The 13915-nt window shown below is 34.9% G+C and overlaps 1 protein-coding gene across 10 annotated transcripts in view; it reads left to right on the top strand.

Moving 5' to 3' along the window:
* The first annotated feature begins 3648 nt into the window (after positions 1 to 3648).
* LOC107847281 (WD repeat-containing protein 91 homolog) overlaps positions 3649 to 13915 on the top strand; it is a 52677-nt gene continuing 42410 nt past the window's right edge. For 4 of the 10 annotated variants that reach the window (XM_047399089.1, XM_047399093.1, XM_047399088.1 and 1 more), the window contains exons 1-2: positions 3680 to 4182; positions 4908 to 4968. In XM_047399089.1, coding sequence (XP_047255045.1) covers positions 4908 to 4968 — 61 coding nt within the window. In that variant the 5' untranslated portion in view covers positions 3680 to 4182. Of the gene's footprint in view, positions 4183 to 4907; positions 4969 to 13915 lie in introns of all 10 variants that reach the window. The other 6 variants (XR_007046918.1, XR_007046917.1, XM_047399085.1 and 3 more) reach the window with 5 other exon arrangements.

Genomic DNA, 13915 nt, shown 5'->3' with positions numbered 1-13915 from the left:
ATTATTACATCAAGTGAAAGGATTACCAGTGTACCCAACATCTTGTAAACCCGCCTCAATTATACAGTTAAGAAAATCTAAGCTCTTATCAAATTTATAAGGCGTGCCTTCCTATTTTTCATCACTAGAAGCAATGACATTAAAATCCCCTAGAACAGCCCAAGGACCTTTGATTCTAGTGTATAAAAATAGTAGTAGATCTCAAAGGTCTTTCCTTAATATATCAGTGCACTTAGCATAGGCAATAGTAATGAATATTTCAACTAAATTATTAGTCTGAGAGAGCTTACATGTAACTTATTGTTCAGTACCTTCTATAATGCTTACCTTATACACATCACTCCAAAATAACCATATTTTGTTGTTAGTATTAGAGAAACAACCCTTCATACTCAATTGTCTCATATAGTACTTTATATATTTGGCTTTGACTATTGGCTCTTGCAAGCTAATAAAGGAGATTTTGTATTGTTTTTTGAGAGTTTTATGTCTCGTAAAAGCACTCTAAGACTTGATACTCCTAATATTCCAAGATAGATTGCTAATCATTGGAGATTAGGGGAAATAAGTTATTGTTAAAGCTGTTAACTGGCTGGGAGTCATCGCTAATCAAGAATTCTGTCGTAGTATGATCCATTCCCCTAGGTGACAAATTTTCTGATTTATTTATTTCCATAGGTTCTTGGGCATTAATAACCTCAAAGCTCAGTTTGTGGACTACCTTCAGGATTTCTCCTCTTGACAGTTTACTATCCGAAATAACTGAGGCTTTATCATGTAAGTTGTCTTCTTGCATTTTCTCTTCAGTATCAGACTTAGTATGAGTTTACTCATCAATGGTCTTATCTGCCAAAGCGATAAAGATATTATTCGGTACGTCAATGAATTCCTCTTCTGATTCTTGTCCCTGCATATTTCGATTGGATTGGTCGTTGTTGGCCTTATCCTATACCATAGAATTATTGAAGGAGTACGCAGTAGTTTTTTCTTCAATGGGAGGAGCTCAGTTCATTCCCTGATCTTCACAAGTAGGGGGAGGGTGTCTTTTTGTCTAAATTGAGCACCTAGTTCTTTAGAGGGGTCTGGTTCCTTATACAGTTTTGTCTTTTTCTTCTATAAATCTTTATCCTTGTCCATTCCTTTAGCCAATTTACCTCTTTCTTTTTCTGCCTTGTGAATTTGAAGCATTCACATTATCTGCCCTAGGTCTTTTAATCTTCCTATCATTTTACTATCTAGGTATTTCTTTGTTGTTTTTCATTTTGCCACTTGTGGAGGTCATTATCGTCATACCTGCTGGGGGTTTTGAGGTTAAGAAAGGTTGAGCTAGGTCTGATTTATAACCCATGGGAGCTTCCATATTTCCTTGTCTCTAATGAGTTTCTTTAGGTTGTAAGGTGCTCCCTACAATAGTCTTTTTTGGGTCCTCCTTCCAAATGTGTGACAAGTTAGGAACTGTTTTTTATTTGTTTTTACCCTTGCCTCTACTCACTTTAATCCACACTTCATCATCTGTTTTCTCTCCACTCTTTAAAGTTATGTCGTCTTGATTAGTACTGCCTATTTGCACCTCTCCTATTGTGTCCCTATGAGCAGCTTGGCTGTAGTTGGTATGAGCAAAAAAAATTTTCTTCAAATTTCTCTTTCCTTTTGTTTTTGTCCAGCTCTCTATCTTCATTGTTTGCCTTTCTTAGCTCTGGATGAAGGATTCTACAATTGAGATTGTTATGCCCCTGATCTTTACAATGGTGACAATACTCTGGGACCGCCTCGTACTCAATTTTTTGAGTCCTTAATTCAGTCTACCTAACTGCATTTCTAATTTCAATATGGACTTCATTCGGTAAGGTTTGAGTGATATCTATTTCTACATTAACTTTTGCAGTTGTAGGCCTAGATTTAGAGAGTGTGGCCTTATCTTCTATAATGGGGATTCCGATGGGTTCAAGGATTCTACATAGGGTATCCCACTCGAAATAATGCTAGGGGAACTCAGGTAAATTGACCCAAACAGGGGCTCTAGTGGTTTCCTCCTTTGGGTTAAAATCTGCAGACCATTTGAGCAACTTCATATGAATATCATAGATGTTCAAGGAGTTCCTTCCATAGACAATCCGATGGTCCTCATCTAAATCAAAATCTATGAAAATGTGATGCAAATTGTAGGCACCTATACGGACTATTCCATTGGTGGATATTAACTTAGCAAATTCTGTTATGATTCGCTTAATAGAAGGCTGAGTTCTAGCGAACTTACCTATCAAAGTTAATCTGCAAGTAGAAGCCAATAGATCATTTTCTTCACTCGTAAAATAGACAATTAATTTACCGTTCACCATCTTAAAAGCCCTATGTTGGAGTCTGATTTTTTGTCTCATCGAATCACTGTTGGAATTATTAAGTGCTGCGGCAAAATTATGTCCCGATTGTTGTAACGGGATCATCTGGTTGTTACCTAATTTTGATATAGTAGGCATATCATTTGATTTGGAATTTCTAGTGGGTAAGGAGGAAGGGATCTAAAAGGGTTTTGGGGGGATCTGGTGGGGCAGAGAGAGGGCCAAAGTTTAGCCCAGCAGGTGGATTAGATTGCATGTTGCCGGAGACAGGTTCGTTGGAAGACGGAGTCTAGAAAGAAGGTAGACATTCTCTCTCTAGAAAATAGCCGTTGTCATAAATTCAAATAATAAAAGAATTCGAGCATGGAATATAAATTGCTTATGGGTGATGGACTTTTGTATGTGCATATTATATATATATTATGGGGGATGGTTGGAATTTTTCTTTTAATCATTAGAGAAAACATTAAAAGCAATTTAGGTAAGAAGAAACATGTCAATGAATAATATCACTTTTCAGAATTACCTTCACTCATTAAGTACGTCCATAATAATTAAGCTTGTGTTGCACCCTCTAATTGTATATTAGACTTGGAAGTATAAAAGTGTATATTGTTTGAAAAAAATAACCAATAATGAATAAGTAGCAGTTACACATACCATAAAAAATATGCAATATGTTACCCATAATTTATATACATTCATTTATATTATATTTTTCTATTTTTTTTCTTTAAAATATTCGCACATCGCTCGAATACGTATACTAAAAATGTATAATATTTTGAAAAAATGACCAAAAAATTATGTTATATAAATTTGGATAAAGAAAATACAATATCAATTTTTTTTTCTTTTTTTAAAAATAAGAAGTGAAGTTTCAAGGATGATAATGAAGATATTATATGTGTCTTAATTGTTTCAGAGAAAATTATACATTACTTCAACTTTGCATTTACTTGATAAAATATTTTTTTTATCTGATTTTCTTCAAAAGCAAGGCAATTAACCATTTTTTTGAAAGTATTTTTTCAATTTTACAATACATTGACAATAATAGTTAAGGTTTGAGTTGTATTTTCATATTCAGTTCCTGTCGATAAAATTTAAACAAATTATGTAGTATTTGAAGAAATTGTTAGTATTGAAGTAATAAATATTAAATACTATAAATGTTACTTTTTATTAACAACAATTCATAAAAAAAAATTGAAAATAAATACTTATAATATAAAATACATATTTTGTATACACATTTATATTATTTCTTTTTGATCTTTTAAGTTTGAAATAGTGGGACTAATATTAGTACTGTATAATTACTAACTAGTGATTAGTAATTATAGCAATTCCCCTTTTCAAACATAGAATTCGAGGAGCATCATTTCTTCCGGCCCCCTTGTTCCAAGAACAGTGAATCGATTCGTAAGTCTCCAGAATTCTAGGTATGTTGTTCAAATTTTGCTACAAGTTTCATTCCAGTTTTCTTCAGATTTGTATCCCAATCATTGGCTGATCTGAAGGTTTATGTTGTCTTCCATATATCATTTATTAAAGTGCTCACTCGTAACCTAGAAACAGCCGCTCTGCCCCTAAACAGAACAAGCTACTCCTTCCAACTTCCAATAACACTTTTAGCTCAAATTTCTTCTTTTTCTTGCTGATTTCTCTTATCAGTAATCATTTTCCAATTTCTTTGGGTGTTATTGTTTTATGTTGATAATTCTCTGTCTCTAGAGAGAGAGAGAAACATTTTTGGTTCGAAGGAAAGGAAAGCCCCTTTGTTGTTTCCGAGCCGCGCCCAATAGGTTGGAAATGGCTATTTCGTAAGCTGCTATTGTAGGTGAGATACGTTCGTTTATTTCATCTCAATTTTGTTCTTTTTGATATCATTGTATAGATATTAGTTCATCACTTCAGCTTCATATCCTTTCTTTTTTCAATTGGATGACGCTGTAAGTTTTTCTGATAATTTTGCTTCAATTTAGAAATCCAAGGAAAATTTGAACTCTTTGTTTTACTTTCCTCAGTCTAACTTCCGTGTGAATGCTTTCTCATGAATTTGACAAAGATAGTGATCATCCTTTCGTTTTCTTTCTCCCTTTGCTCTGAAGAGTCGGGCTAACACCTTTATTGTTTACTCTCTTTTCATTTTAGGTGGGTATTTGAATTCATTATAATTTGATATTGTGAAGCTATGTTTTAAGTGGGTTTCTTCATATTGTACACATTTGAATGTACTCAATTATTTTGAAAATCGTTGTAACTTAAGGACATATATATTACTTTTACGTCCATTTGATGTTCATTTGAATTTAGAAAAACTGTGGTTTTTGAGGAAAGTAATTAGCTTTCCTGTTATGACAAAAAGTTGTTGTGTTCAGTCACCTATTTTATCTAATGCAACAATATTTCTAACCCTTTTCTTATAATTCATGAATTAATGTAGCCCTACCTATTTGACTGGAAAAATGAATTCAAGTTAAAGCAATCACAAGTTTTGTATTATGTGATCAATCACTTCATCTTTTTTCATTATTTACCTATTATTCCTGCACGTCTCTTTAGATGTCTAGAGAATACTTTTTGCATTTCTCTTCACCTCTCAACTGCGTGGTACAACTTTCAGGTATGCTCCTTTTTCAAGTTTTGTACAAATTATCTTGTTCTTTTACCTGGTAAAAATTTATATGAGGGGATTATTTTGGATGTGATATGACTTTTTGGGTTTGTCTTTGTACTTGGATTTGCTGCACTTGAGCTGAGGTCTTTTAGAAATAACCTCTCTACCTCTATGAGGTAGTGGTATGGTCTGCGTACACTCTACCCTCCCCAGATCCCACTTATGGGATTCAATGGGTATGTTTTTGTTGTTATATATGACTTTTGGATTTAGAACTAGAGTTAGGCGTGAGGTAGGTGAGTTAGGATAGGAATTGGAGCTCCTCATCGACAATATTGGCGCATTTTCTCATCTATTTGCTGCACACTAAGATGGAAATCTCTGGGGACAAGCATTATGATATATATCTATATACATACATATACATATATATATGTGTGTGCGTATATATATATATAAAGAGAGAGAGAGAGAGAATTGTTATTAATTTTTAGTGTACCTGTTCTCGTTGTCATTGTTGTGAGTGCTTTATGGAAGATTTTTAGGGTTCTTTTTCTAAGTTTTCTCAATATAATCTTACATTTTTCATAATGCAGTACTTCGATAAAGTAAGAAAGTACTGATTCTATGTTTTTCTTCATTCTTAGGAATAAAATTACATAAGTCAATTTGTGCAGGGGTGTCATATCGTAATCATTGATCTTTATTTGTTCATCGGCTCTTCTGGCAAGTCTGATTATTACCTTTTCTTCTTTATCTTTCATTTCACAAGAGACAATGAAGATATAATATGAATTTGTGTTTCAAATTTATAAGACACTACAAATTTATAATAAGTATAATATGAATTTTTGTTTCAAATTTATAAGACAATACTTAAAAGTGAACTAGAACTTCTAATTCTCTTTTTGATTTCCAACAGTAGTGTAGGTGTTGGACGAACTACGATATCTTTGGTTTGTATATATAAGAAAACATTATACAAAATAGTTCATTTGACTGATTGTATGAAATTCTCAAAGAATATCTTATAGCTATACAACCGTATTTTGATTTACATCGTGCTTTAGGCATGTACTCTATATCTCTTGGTGTTGGAACTTGGAAGCATTGTAGGTAAGGATGCAGAATGCCTTTTATTTTCAATTTAAACTTTTGAGCAAGTAAATTTGTTCATTGACTTCTCTATATTTGGTAGAGGAATATGCCTCAAATACAATGCAGTCAGTCAGTTCTCCATTTTATTGATGGTGAACAATCTTAGTTGAAGATTAAAGTTTTTCTCGCTACAAAATAGATATTCATACACTCCTTATTAAATAATGAATAATTCTGGATAACAAATAATTATTTTTTGCTACTCTGAAATGCCTGATATATTATAAAGTTCTGTTTGGCTGAAAATTCCTCCTTTCGAAATTATACCTCTATATATTGCTTTGTCCTCATTTAGTGGGCGTTTGGCCATGTTTCATTGTGAAATTTGAAAAGAATAACTTTTTGTTTTCAAAGTAAAAAATGATATTTGAAAATTGGAGTTGTGTTTGGCCATGAATATGAATTAGAGTTGTTTTTGAATTTTGTAAGTAATTTGGATTGAAAAAGTGAAATAGCTTTTTGTTGTTTTCTCAATTCTTGAAAATTTTGAAATTTAATTTCAAGTTGAATCCCGGAAGTTTTCAGTATTTTATGGATAAATGCCAGGTTAGTGTTTCCAAGTCCAATGACTATTGAAAAGTGAAAACAAAACAAAAATTTGAATATTGGTAACTTCGGTTGAACTAGAAACATGTATCCTTTTTGACCATTAATATTCATCTGGCTTTTTAGATATGAGTACACCCCCCAAATGAAAGGTAGGAAATAAGAACATAGACAGTAAGGTCATCATTCCTTCTGAAGAAAGATAAAGCCTAAGAGATGAAGTAGAAAATGGAATTTGTAGACGGTGGAGAACCATCATACTTAATTTTTCACTAGATGTGACATTATCTGATTTGAGGCCTTTATCTTTCAACAATATTGATTTAATTTCAATGATAATATATAATTAAACTACATTTGCTACATGTAACTTAAGCTTTCTCCATTTTTCCAATCCATAGATCAGGGCTGAGGTTTCTGTTGGAACAATTATTTAAGAACATGAATGTAACTTAAGCTTTCTCCGTTTTTCCAATCTATAGATCAGGGCTGAGGTTTCTGTTGGAACAATTATTTAAGAACATGAAATTCTAAAGCGATACGAAAGTTAGATAAATGGGCAGACATGATTAGATGAAGTTTGTGAAGATATAATTTCTCCTTTAGGTTTTCTAGGGTAATATTGTTGACTTATTTCCCTCTGTTTGGGAATGTTATTTGAATGAGCTCATATTGGAATAAGAAGAAGATTACTGAAAAATGACAACAATAAAAGATCAGTTCATCAATATGCATTTACTTGTTATGTGAATTATTATTCTTCAAACATTGCTTGTAATATTCATTTATTTGAATAATACAATGATTAATTTTCAAATTCCTGAATTAGTGGGACTTAGTGAACCAAACTTTTGTCATTCGTCTTCCTTTAAGATGAAAACTATTTTGAAGCTTTTATAGGCTTTCTAGAGAATAAGTTCGGTAGTTTTCTTGTTTATTATATTCAGTGCTTCTTTCTGCCAATTTCACTTGCTTCCTTTTCTCTTTCTATTTCTATTAAGAAAAATTTCTTCTCTGTGAGAAAAATGCTTCACTTTAAATTAGACTCTTCTGATTTAAGATAGCATGAAATCCTTTTGATTTATGTCACAGTGCTGGTCATATTTTCTTTCTGTCTGAGTATATGCCAAGTTAAAGCTTTATGTGACTAATTGATATGGATACGACCACGAAACACAACAACCAGCCAACAACACAAGAACAACAAGAGAACAATGGGAACAACAACACGGCAGCCACACAAAAACACCACAAACCGTGAACACACTAACAAGAAACAAACACAAATATTGCAAGAAAAGTAAGGGATAGACAAGATGACATAAGGACTTACGAAGAACAAGAACCCAATCGTGTATCAAACGTAAAGACCCTTAAAATCCGCAAGTACAAACACCAATCTTACGGTGACTGCTTAGGGAATCAACTTCACCTCACAACCACTATTTCTAAACAACGTACAATATCGGCTTTTCCAAGCCTTACACTAAAGATGGCTTTTCCAAGCCTTAAACTAATAACTACACTCTCAAAGTGAGAGAACTTTCAATGTCTCAAATATTCATCATCCAAAAACTGAAGAGAAAATGACCTAATAGAAGACTATTTATAGGCTAGCTTATTACATAACAAAATGGCCAAAGTACCCTTAATAAGAGGGGCGGCCTTGGTGTGTAAATTAGGGGCTGCCTTGGAGTGCTTAAAGCTCTTCAAAACACTTCAACACTTGTGCTCTCGAATAGTCATCAAGGCAAGCCTCCAAGCATCCCTCCACACACGGAATTGCTCTCTTGAATGTCCAAAACGGGTCCTCCATGCATGCTCTTGTGTCCTCGAGGTGACCAAAGCTTAAAGCTTAAGTGTTGGCCTCCAATGATGTCATCAAAAGCTATGATGGCCGTTTGGCTCGTATCACTATTTGTTGATCTGAGTATAGTTAAAGAAAAAGTGTATGATTTTCCTGTTACAATATGAATAGGAATAGGCATAGCATACAAAATCCTACTTGGAAAAGGATTGTAATGTAGTTTATATATACGGTGTCGATGTAAATTATGTAGATACAACAATTCAATCATATATTACTCCAATATTTCTTGCATGGTATCAGAGGCAGGTTTTGTGAGAAACTTACTTAGAAGAAAACTCAATCAGACAGTCATCGTGCGTCAGTTTCTGGCGACTGGCAAGGATAATTTGATCCCTGGTCTATTTAGTAAGTGTTGTTTGAAAACCAACACTACCACGAGATGCGAAAAACTCAGGCTAGCAAACCCCAGTGATCGACTCTCAGTTCTGCCCGTCCACACGCCGCCGGAAGTCTCAGATCTGCGTATCACGAGCCGACGCGTGTAATTGATTCCTGCCAGTTTTCGGCAAGATTCTTTTTTCCAGCGAGGTCGCCCCTTCATTCCAAGGCTGTACCTTTAGCTATTTCTTGATTTCGGCGACTGATTTTAAGTTTTCGGTGACTTTTTCTTTCGTTGACGATCAATTTTATGGTGACCGACCTTTTTACTCAATTTAGTCCTATGATTAAATCCGAACTCTTAATGAGGAGATCAAAAAATCAAACGTCACAGTCCATGAAAAATCAACGAGGGGAGGTTGATTTGGAAGATCTCGACCTAGGTGTAGTTATTGTAAAAGGCTTGGACATACTAGTGGCGTATGCTATTCTCGACCTAATCGTAGTTATAGTAATAGGCTTGGACATACTCGTGAAATATGCTATTATTTGCATGGTCGACCACTAAAAAATTCTCATGTTGAATCGGTCTAACACCACACCACAGGTGATCAATGGTTGTTTTATCTGACCAGGAATATAATGAGTATCTTCTGTATCGAGAAAGTAAGCATATATCCCTACCAATAGCCTCAACTTCTCAATCTCATACCTTTGGATCATGAGTTGTGGACTCTGGTGCTTCTGATCATATTTTTGGTGACAAATCACTTCGTCTGATATTGTTTATTCACAATCTCTTCCTGCTATTACTTTTGCCAATGAGATCCGAACAAAGCCAAAAGGAGTCGGACAAGCCAAATCCCTATCTTCTGTCACTCTAGACTGTTCTTTATGTCCTTGGTTGTCCTTTTAATCTTGCATCTATTAGTTGTTTGACATATGTCTTTCATTGTAGTATGTCTTTTTGTGATGATTCTTTTCTAACGCAGGGACCGCCAAATGGGACAGACAATTGGCATACGACATGAATCACAAGTCCTTTTAACATCTTACCTCTTCAAATTCCTTCACGGCATGCTCTTTTATAGACCCCTTGACCTTATTCACAAACGTTTGGGACATTCGAGTCTATCCAAGCTATAGAAAATGGTTCCTAGTTTGTCTAGTTTATCCACATTAGATTGTGAGATTTGTCAACTTGGGAAACACGCCCGTGCTACATTTCACGTAGTATTAAGAGTCGTTCCGAGTCTATTTTCTCATTAGTTCATTCTGATATTTGGGGTCCTAGTAGAGTGAGTTCACCCTTAGGATTTCATTACTTTGTTAGTTTCATTGATGATTTTTCAAGATGTACTTGGGTTTTCTTAATAAAAGATTGTTTCGAGTTATTTTCTATATTCAAAAGTTTTTGTGCTAAACTACAAAATCAATTTGGTGTTTCTATCGTACTTTTCGTAGTGATAATGACTTAGAATAGTTATCCTCCCAGTTTCAGGAATTTATGACTCATCAAGGAATTATTCATCGGACATCATGTCCATACACCCCCTCAGTAGAACGGTATAGCAGAAAGGAAAAATAGGCATCTCATTGAGACTGCTCGCATTCTTCTCATTAAATCCTATGTTCCGTTGCGTTTTTTGGGGCGATGCATTAACAGAATGCCATTATCTTCGATTCAGAATCAGGTTACCATTTCATAGTATTTCCTCAGTCACATCTCTACTTAATCCCCCCTTGTGTTTGTGGGAACACATGTTTTGTTCATAAGTTAGCCCCATGAAAAGATAAATTAGCCCCTGGTGCTCTCAAATGTGTCGTCCTTGATTACCCTCGAGTTCAAAAAAGGTATCGATGCTATTTACCTGATTTGGGTTGCTACCTTATATCCGTTGATGTCACATTCTTTGAATCTCAACCTTACTATACATCTTCTGATCATATTGATATCTCTGAGGTCTTATATACCTCCAGTCTTACCCACACTTACCTTTGAGGAATCTACGGTTACTTTTACATCTCCAGTTGCATTGTCACCACTTTTTGACTTATTGCCACCGCCCGTGTCCAACATTAGTCCCAGATGATTCATGTCATGCGCCTGAAGCTTCCCCTATTGCGGACTTGCCTTTTTCTAGCCAATCAATTGCAATAAAAAAGGTATAAGATCCATTTGTAATGCTAATCCACGTTATACTTTCTTGAGTTATCATCGTCTATCATCACTCTATTATGCTGTTGTATCATCTTTGTTCTTTATTTCCATCCCTAAGACTACAGGTGAAGCACTTTCCTATTCAGGACAGAAACATACTATGATTGATGAGATGTCTGCTTTACATACGAGTGGTACTTGGGAGCTTGTTTCCCTTCCTGCAGGTAAATCTACTATTGGTTGCCATTGGGTTTCTGCAGTCAAAGTTGGTCCAGATGGTCAGGTAGGCTTGCCTTGTTGCCAAAGTATATGCACACATATTTGGGCTTGATTATAGTGACACTTTCTCTCCCATGGCTAAAATAGCATATGTCCGTCTTTTTCTCTCTATGGCTGCCGTTCGTCATTGGCCCCTTTATTAGTTGTACATTAAAAATGCTTTTCTGCATGGTGAGGTAGAGAAGTCTATATGGAGCAACCACCTGGTTTTGTTGATTAGGGGGAGTCTAGTAGCCTTGTATGTCGATTGCGCAGGTCACTATGGTTTGAAACAGTCCCCTCGAGCCTGGTTCGGGAAGTTTAGCGCATTGATTCAGGAGTTTGGCATGATTTGTAGTGGAGCTGATCATTCAGTGTCTTATTGTCGTTCTGAATCAAATTTGTGTATTTATTTGGTGGTTTATGTTGATGATATTGTTATCACCAACAATGATCAAGATGGTATCACTAACTTCAAGCAACATCTCTTTTAGCATTTTCAGTCTAAAGACCTCGGCAGACTGAAATACTTTCTAGGTATTGAGGTTGCTCAATCCAGATCAGGTATTGTTATTTTTCAACGCAGGTATGCTTTAGGCATTCTTGAGGAGACAAGAATGATGAGATGTTGATCCATTGACACTCTTATAGATCCAAATGCTTAACTTCTGTCAGGACAGAGAGAGCCACTTAGTGATCCTGGAAGGTATAGGCGGTTGGTTGGAAAGTTGAATTATCTCACAGTGACTAGACCTGACATCTCTTTTCCTGTTAGTGTTGTAAGTCAGTTTAGTCATTAAGATGCAGTTGTTTGTATTTTGTGATTTATAAAGTCATCTTCAGGTAAAGAACTACTCTTCGAGGATCGAGGCCATGAGCATATCATTGGACATACAGATGCTGATTGGGTAGGATCACCCTCTAATAGACGTTCTACATTCGAATATTGTGTTTTTGTAGGAGGTAATTTGGTGTCCTGGAAGAGTAAGAAACAAAGTGTGGTTGCTCGATTTAGTGCGGAAGCAGAATATCGAGCAATGGCTGCAGCAACTTGTGAGCTGGTTTGGATCAAACAATTGTTGAGGAAAACTAAAATTTGGAGAAACCGGTAACTGGTAAGATGAAACTTGTATGTGTTAATCAAGCAGTCCTTCATATTGCATCTAATCAAGTGTTTCATGAGAAGACCAAGCACATAGAGATTGATTGTCTCTTTTTTAGAGAAAAAAATACTCATAGGAGATATTGTTACAAAATTTGTGAAGTCAAGTGATCAATTTGCGGATATCTTCACCAAGTTCCTCGCCAATCCTCGTATTAATTACATTTGTAACAATCTAGGTACATATGACTTATATGCACCACTTGAGGGGAGCCTTAGAATATGAGTAGGAATAGCAATAGTATACAAAATCCTACTTGAAAAAAGATTGTAATTTAGTGTCTATAAATAGGATGTCAATGTAATTATGTCGATACAACAATTCAATCATATTTTACCCCAATATTTCTCACATTTCCTAAATGGTCTGGACCAGGGGAAAACTTCATACATAAAGATACATAGGATAAAGGTCAAACTCAGCACATGGTAGCTTATGCTTGACCAAGATTAATCTATTTGAGAAATGAGATAAAGCTAAAATGTTTGGAAGGAAGCATAACTAAATATCTTTCCTCAAATGTTTTTTTTTACTTTATGTGTAATTTGTGGAATAAATAGCATAGATGTAATGTTGCATTTCGTCAACTTTCTCAATAGCTAGAAGCATTAGTATGTTCTTGCTCCTTTTCTGCCAATATTGGACATCTTAGTTAAAGGATACTACTGAAATTTGCTTGTCTATGTCTGATTTGCGTGTAAAAGATGGGATTGACTCTCCGCAAGATGGAGGCCGAGTCTCTGATTTATATGATTAATTTGTCTGAAAACCAAAATGAACTGTTGAGTTTTGTTTCGGTAGTCTATTGTATTAAAAATATATATGTTCTGTTGGATTGGTTGTTGCTCAACTTAAAGACTGTATTTTGGAGCATTTTCTACTTAGAGTAATATCTATTCTTGAGGTAGTTCTTGTGTGCGGTTTTTGAGTTGTAGGGCTCTACTGGCAGATACTGTCATTGATATATCTAAAATGAGTCTGATTTTAGAAATATTATTCCGACTGAGGTTGTTTCCAGCATACAAGTGGGATGCCTCCCAGTATTAAAAGATTGAGGTCGAGTTGCCAAGAGTGCTGTCGTGACTAATAATTAGTAGCACCATATGTACTCTTCTAACCAAGAGCGAATTGGAACAACACTTGGGTATATTTTAATTTCACAATACACACACATACTTTTTCATAGCATATGGAGAGTTGGTGCCTTACATAGACAGGAAATAATATGTATGAATTACCAAGTTAAAACATGCAAAATTTAGTGAATATAAAAACTTTTTGGTGGCAGTGTCCGTGGTTCTAGCTTCTATATAATCTTTTTATCATGAAATGAATGATCCAAGTTCTTCTAAATAAACCATCTCAAACATCATTAGCATTCTTCTTTTCTTTGATCAAGTAAAAGATTTCATTTTTCACAGGGCCATCTTGGCCATATACAAGGGGTATCACAAAAAAAGAAAAGACCTACAAAATAAG

The sequence above is a fragment of the Capsicum annuum genome, chromosome 11, assembly GCF_002878395.1.
Source record: "Capsicum annuum cultivar UCD-10X-F1 chromosome 11, UCD10Xv1.1, whole genome shotgun sequence".
In the NCBI taxonomy this organism is placed as follows: domain Eukaryota; kingdom Viridiplantae; phylum Streptophyta; class Magnoliopsida; order Solanales; family Solanaceae; genus Capsicum; species Capsicum annuum.
Note: the sequence above shows the minus strand (reverse complement) of the source record. Positions and strands in the feature narration are given on the sequence as shown.